The 6,762-nt window shown below is 46.5% G+C and overlaps 1 protein-coding gene across 1 annotated transcript; it reads left to right on the top strand.

Annotated features, from left to right (window-relative positions):
* Nucleotides 1–4,987: 4,987 nt before the first annotated feature.
* On the top strand, nt 4,988–6,008 carry LOC103088208 (olfactory receptor 52L1-like). Its single transcript, XM_082931273.1, is given in 2 exon segments — nt 4,988–5,488; nt 5,490–6,008. Coding segments are annotated over 2 exon segments (1,020 nt in total).
* Nucleotides 6,009–6,762: the final 754 nt, after the last annotated feature.

Below are 6,762 nucleotides of genomic sequence, written 5' to 3'. Positions count from 1 at the left end.
GAAGAGCGGAAACAGAAGAATCCTGTTGTAAGGATCTCATACTCTTTGTTGGAGTGGCATAATATTACTTAAAAGTAGATTATGGTAAGTTAAAGATGTGTACTACAAATCCTAAAGCAACCACTAAGAGGCACAGCTTATAAGCCAACAAAGAAGATAAAATGAAATCATGAAAATAGTTAACCCAAAGAAGGCAGAAAAAGAGGAAAAGTTTTTCAGTCCTATTGCTCTCAAATTCCAGAGGACAAACAAATGCCTCTCTGGAAGAGCCAGCCCCTGTCTCTGTGAGTCCTGGCTGTTCACAGTACAACCCACACCAAAGTCATCTCCTTCCCGAGCTCCTAAGCTGCCTATTATGGGGAAGTAGATGCCTCATGAATCTCAGCGTGTGCATACATGATCAGGCACTCAGGCACATGCATGAGCACACACACACCACACCTAAATCATGTCCTTGTCTCCACCACAGGGCTTTCACTGTCACCCAAGTGCCCTTTCCTGCCTTTGGATGACCCCCAAATTGTAGGAGCCCCTTGCCCTCAGCTGAGCCCCAGGTCATCCCCAGCTTCTGCCTGTTAGTGCCCCTGAAATGGAAGCGGCCCTGAACCCTGACTTGCTCTCTCTAATGGCTCACCTGTAAAGTAGGGAAACCCCTCAGCGGATGTGACTGCTCTGTGAGAAATAACAAGAGCCATAGAAATTAAAATGTCAGTACACTGTCATCTCCACCCAGCCTCTATCCCTGGGGTCCTCCCTAAGTTCTTCTGCGTTTCTCATTGTTTCCGTCTTTGAGTCCCTGGAAACGCCTCCCCACTGGGTATCTCCTACTCCACTGGAAATCCCCTGGAGTCACAGGGCTACTTATCCATCCCTCTTCTCAGCCTCATAGAGCAGTGCCTTGGAGCTGGACACTGACCCCAGGCCTTACCTTTTCAGAGGCAAAACCAAAGCCACAGAAGGCTATGACCCAACGGGAGTCCTCTACAGGCTACCACGGTGAGGCTGGGGATGAAAAGACAAGAGATTTATGGGGGATTTGAGGTGGGTAAACATGAGATTGGAATTGAACTCCACATTTACCATTGACAAATCTACATTCATATCCCAGCTATAATTTAACACTTATGACACTTTAATTAGTTATCTTCTTTAAGCCTCACTATTTTCATCTCTAAACTGGGTTAATAAATAGTATTCGTCTCTTAGGGTTCCTGTGAATATTAGAGATACTCTATGGAAAACCCCTTGGAACCATGCTTGGCGTGTAGTAAGTACTCAATAAATGCTAACTTGTAGTATTGTTGCTGAGACTAAGACTGATTGGAGCCTCTCCGATGCTGCCTTGTGTGTGGGGTGTGAGGGAGAAAATGGTGGTGTAGATAGAAGAGTCCAAGAAGACCTAGATTTGAGGCCAGGCTCTTCTTGCTAGGTGAGACTAAACAAATCACTTAGAATCTCCTAGCCTTGATGTGGTTAGTTTTTCATTCATTCATTCATTCACTCAACTTCAAAGAGCTACCCTAAGTTAGCTGCAAATGAAAATGTTTATTAAAATCCCTTGGTGCATTCATGTATTCCTTCAACACAACACTTACTGAGCACATACGTACTCTGCAGTGGGCTCTGTGCCGGGCACTGGGAGAGAGATGAGTAAGACATAGTCTCCCCACCAGCAACACTTTCAGTTTAGTGGGGAGCTAGATCAGCAAGCCAGCAATTATGGCATGATAAAGACTTGTCCAGGGCCTTGGCTTTAATGGTGAGGAGAAAGATTGGGAGCTTGAGGACTGAATGAAGTTAAGGATGAGTTTATTTTCACCAATGACAGACTTGAACTCCATATGCTGAGGGTAAGAGGGGAGAATTGGAAGATATCCTGAGGACAAAAGAGAGGAAAGACATCTCTTTCACTGGGAATAGAAGGAAGAGAGAAAGATGAGCACAGTAGCCAGTTTGTGGGGACAGGGAAGTTAAAGGAGCTCTTGTCTGTGGTGCTTTTACAGTAGAGGAGCTGTGTCTCTTTCTGCAGAGAGCACATGACGTCTGGCCTCTTTATCTCTGCCCTCCTATCTGTCCCCCTCCTCTGCTACTCAGAATATTAAGCCTTGCAGGGTGATTTAGTTGTGTTGGTCTTGCGCCTCTACTAGTCTGTAAATTCTTTACCTTGAAGCCTCCAGAGCAACAGAACGTCTCCTTCTCTGGTTTCCAGAATCCCATTTGCTCCTCGTTCTCATTCCACCCCTCTTCCCTCTTTTTCTGTCTCCTTCACTGACACCTGTTACGTTACTCTGTCGGCCCCTTAAGATTCTATCCCATGCCCTCAATAACATTATAATCCCCAAATCCAGCTTTAATTCTTCATCTGAGCACTCCACCCTTATTTCCAGTTGTTGACTGGACATCTCTTCATTTGTGAGTTTTCACAACATCCAAATGGGTTTATTAAGTGTACCTCCCAACACTCCAACACTGTTCCTCCTTCCTCAGGTTTTAGCAGTCATCATAGCTGAAAAACAAAAGCAAAAAAAACCTTGAAATTATTGTTGATTCCTCTGTCTCTCTCCACTTCCAGTTAGTTCTTAAGTCTGATTGATCTGTCTCTAGAAACATCTATTCATCTCTCTTAAGACCTTCATTAGCCAGTAAACTGATCTTCTCATCTTTTACAGTCTTTTTCATTCCTTCTGCCCTGCCTTGAGGAGCTTGTTATTCTACATTTCCTTTACTGACTGCTTTGGAGCTCAGTGTCAAAGAAGCTCCTTTAGGAGTTTACCTAAGTAATCCTAAGATACAGAACAGGAGAGCAAATTACAGTTCACGTGACGGAGACAGACCGACCTTGTCCAAGTTAAGAAGTTCGTGGGCAGCCCATGCCAGCTTTTTCTCCCCCTTAAGGATGACCACCCTGTGGTATTTGGGAAGGAGCGGGGGTCCCTAAATGTCTTCTTGGCCACTGCTCCTCCGTGCTGCATTTTCCTCCATTCCCCTTTATTCCATCACAGATCACCTCTCACCTCACTCACTCTCAGCTCCTGAATTCCACACACCCCCACCCCTGCAAAGTCTTCAACAGACCTCCCCTAAGAATTTTTACCACCTCCCCGCAAGTGTTGTCTGGTCTTTGCCCAACCACAACGAAAGTACATTTCCCAAAATTTGAGTTATTCTAACTAAAATAATGCTCTAAGAGTTCCAGAAACACATTCCAGGGTGGGCTTTGGAATTCCAAATCCACTTCCTTGGGCTTCCCTGGTGGCACAGTGGTTGAGAGTCTGCCTGCCGACGCAGGGGATGCGGGTTCGTGCCCCGGTCCGGGAAGATCCCACATGCCGCGGAGTGGCTGGGCCCGTGAGCCATGGCCGCTGAGCCTGCGCGTCCAGAGCCTGTGCTCCGCAACGGGAGAGGCCACAACAGTGAGAGGCCCACGTACCGCAAAAAAAAAAAAAAGCAAAACCAAATCCACTTCCTTTTGAGGTCTCTCTGTGAACTTAGAGATGTTCCTCTTTACTCTTCTGAGTATTCAGAGGGTGGCTATAGTAACACCAATATAAACATTGATTTTCAGAGACAATACATTTAAACCTATAAGAAGGAAGAATATTTCTTCCTAGCTGCTCCACAATTCAGCTTCTCTAATCTTCAACGTAATTAGTAGTAATAGTAAAATGATCAACTCCCTCATTTGCCTGAAAGGTTTCCTGGGACACCAGATGTTCAGGTCTAACACCAGGTAAGTCTCAGGCAAGCCAGGACTAGTTGGTCATCCTGAAGTTAAGAGCATGCACTCTGGAGTCTGTCTGGGTTCAAATCCAGCTCTGCCATTTACCAGCTGTATGATCTTGAACTAGACTTAATCTCTCTGTGCCTCACTTTCTTCCGCAGTAAAATTAAGATTAAAAAAAGTTAATACATGAAAGCATTTAGAACACTGCCTGACATATGGTAAATGTCCAATAGGTGTCAGCTACTTTTATGCATATCAGCGTTAATTCCTCTAATCATCACACCTACCACCACCGAATGGTGCTCCCTAAGAATCTGGATGTGAGCCCAGTACTGAATCACACATCTTTAATCTTAATATCTGCTCTTTTAATTATACAAAAACCTGGCCAAAGCTTTGAAATTACTACTCTCAGAACCCAGTTAACTGTTTAGCTTCTTACCATCTTCTCCCTGTTCCTCATTCACCTTACCCGACAAGCAATGCTCGAGCACTTCCTGTGTGCTTATGGTGGCTCTGTGCTTGGAGCTTCAGAGAACACAATAGAGGTATGCTGTTACCCCTGTTCTCCTGGAATTCACATTCTGAAAGGAATGCAAGCATCATCCATGACACTGATGACAAGGCCAGGCAGGAGGCCCCATATCCAGTCTAGAGGGTCTTAGGAAGGGAGAAGTCTCTGTGGCCCATTGTTTGTGTCCAGGAAGAACAGAAGCACTCCTCAGCAACTTTCCTCTCCCCTTGCCATACAGTGTACCCCAGGCACAAAAGTGAGGCCATCATTCCTGACTTGTTCCTCTCTCCCAATAAGCCCCACTTGGTTCTTCCCAGGCTTCTTGGACCAAAGACTCCTCATATATTCTTTTTTCCTCCTAATCAAGGATCTTCTTCATCCTTTCTATTGCCTCTGGCCCATCACTCTTTTTTCTCTCCTATACCACACCTACTTTCCTCCTAATCTTTTACTCAGCAATCAAATACCTGGAGTATCACAGATAAACAGCATCTTGTAAGTTTACATTTCACATACAAAAGCCAAGAGCTCCCTAAGGACAAGGAATGTCTTGTTCATCTTTGTAGCTCCCATGACACCTGACATAGTACCTGTCTGTGCCCCAAAAGAGTAGACATACATGCACGAAGAGGTGGATCTTCATCATAAACCACGCAGTTCCTAAAGTAAAAATAGGTTTTCTTCCATTGACCATTTTGTTCTAACAGTCTCTGATGCCCACTCCTGGGGCCAGCTCAGGGCCAAAGCCAATGGGTAAGGATGGAAATAGCAGCACCTTCAACATCTCCTACACCAACTTCTTCCTGGGGGGCTTCTCTGGATTGCGACAGTGGAAGCCCCTCCTGGTTGTGCCTCTTACTTTTCCCTGTGTGACCGTTGTCTCTGCCAATGCCCTCATCATCCACACGGTGGCGGCCCAGCAGAGCCTGCATCAGCCCATGTACATGCTCATCGCCCCGCTCCTGGCTGTCAACATTTGTACTGCTACAGCGGTGATACCCAAAATGCTAGAGGGCTTTGTGCATTATGTTAACCCCATATCACTGCATGGCTGCCTGGCCCAGATGTTTTTCATCTACTTCACTCTCCTTCTGGACTACAACCTCCTGCTGGCCATGGCCCTAGACTGCTTGGTGGCCATCTGCCACCCACACTGTTATAGTGACCTGATGACCTCCCGTCTGCTAGGTGTGCTGGCCTTTTTTGCCCTGACATAGAGCCTGGGAGTGGCAGTGCCCTTGGTAGTGCTAAACCTCACGAGCTTGATTCTGCCAGATAGCAGTGATCTGACACTTTACCTGTGAGTACATCGCACTGCTGAGCATAGCTTGTGGAGACTTGACCTTCAACAACCGGTTGGGGCTGGCCATGCGGTTGGTCACTGTGACTTTTGATCTAGCCCTGCTGGGGACCTCCTACACCCACATCATCTATGCTGCCTTCTGGATATCTCCTGGGGGAGCCCGAACCAAGGCCTTGCACACGTGTGGCTCCCACTTATTGGTCATCCTCACCATCTACCTCTCTAGTCTCTCCACTTCCATCGTTTTCCGAGTAGCCAAGACTGTGTCTCAGGATGTCCAGAACCTGCTCAGTGCCATCTATCTGCTGCTCCCAGGAGCCTTGAATCCTGTCATTTAGGGGGTAAGGATCAGAGAGATCAGGCAACATGTAGAAAAGATGCTCTGTGGAAAGGAATTAGCCCAGGAGGTTAGGGAGAAGCCAGAGAGGCTGCAAAATATGAGAGTGAAGGAGAAACTGCCAGGGTGAGAGAACTTCATCAACTTGGGAAATTGGGGCTGTGACCTCTGGGAACAAGAGATAAGCAGGCAGTACTGAGGGAAAGGCTGGAATTTCCTGAGATTATGAACTCAACAGCAGGTTCATTGTTGGTAAACTATTCCTTTTTGAATTCTTAGAATGCTGTTTTCACTCCAATGATAAAATTGCTTTTCCCTATTTATTCTTGTTATTAGTTTCTCTGTCCTCTTCTCCCTGACTCCTGAGAAAGCCCCCCAGTTAATATCTGGATATATGGAGCTCCACTGGAAGTTGTATAGAGCAAGTTGCACAGACCACGACTTGCCCTGAACACCCAGTCTGAAACAAATAAACAGGCCAGGCTCTTCCCTGGTGCCCAGTCTCTCCCAGATACGTAGTAAGACTTGACATGAAGCCCAGTCTCACCGAATATACAGGTCAGTTTTGATGCCATCAGTCTAATGCAAGCACACAAGTTAGGTTCTAGAGTCCAATCAGTTCCAAACACAGGTGAGGCTCCGCCTGATATTCCCAGTCTGATATCCCCAGGCACACAGGTCAGGCCTACCCCAGGGGTCCAGTCTAGCCCAAACAGGTCAAGTCCAGCCAGGGGGTCCTCCAGTCTGACAGACACCCAAGCCAGGTCTTCTCCTTGGGACCCAAATTCATCCAAAGACCAGACTAGGCCCTTATCTGTACTTGAGCTTGACCCAAACCCATAGGTCATGCCACTCTTTCACATGGTAGCCAGTGTGATTTATCT

The sequence above is a fragment of the Lipotes vexillifer genome, unplaced genomic scaffold (assembly GCF_000442215.2).
Source record: "Lipotes vexillifer unplaced genomic scaffold, Lipotes_vexillifer_v1.1 scaffold557, whole genome shotgun sequence".
NCBI classification, from domain to species: domain Eukaryota; kingdom Metazoa; phylum Chordata; class Mammalia; order Artiodactyla; family Lipotidae; genus Lipotes; species Lipotes vexillifer.
The sequence above is the reverse complement of the archived record's forward strand: the minus strand, read 5'-3'. Positions and strand labels throughout refer to the sequence as shown.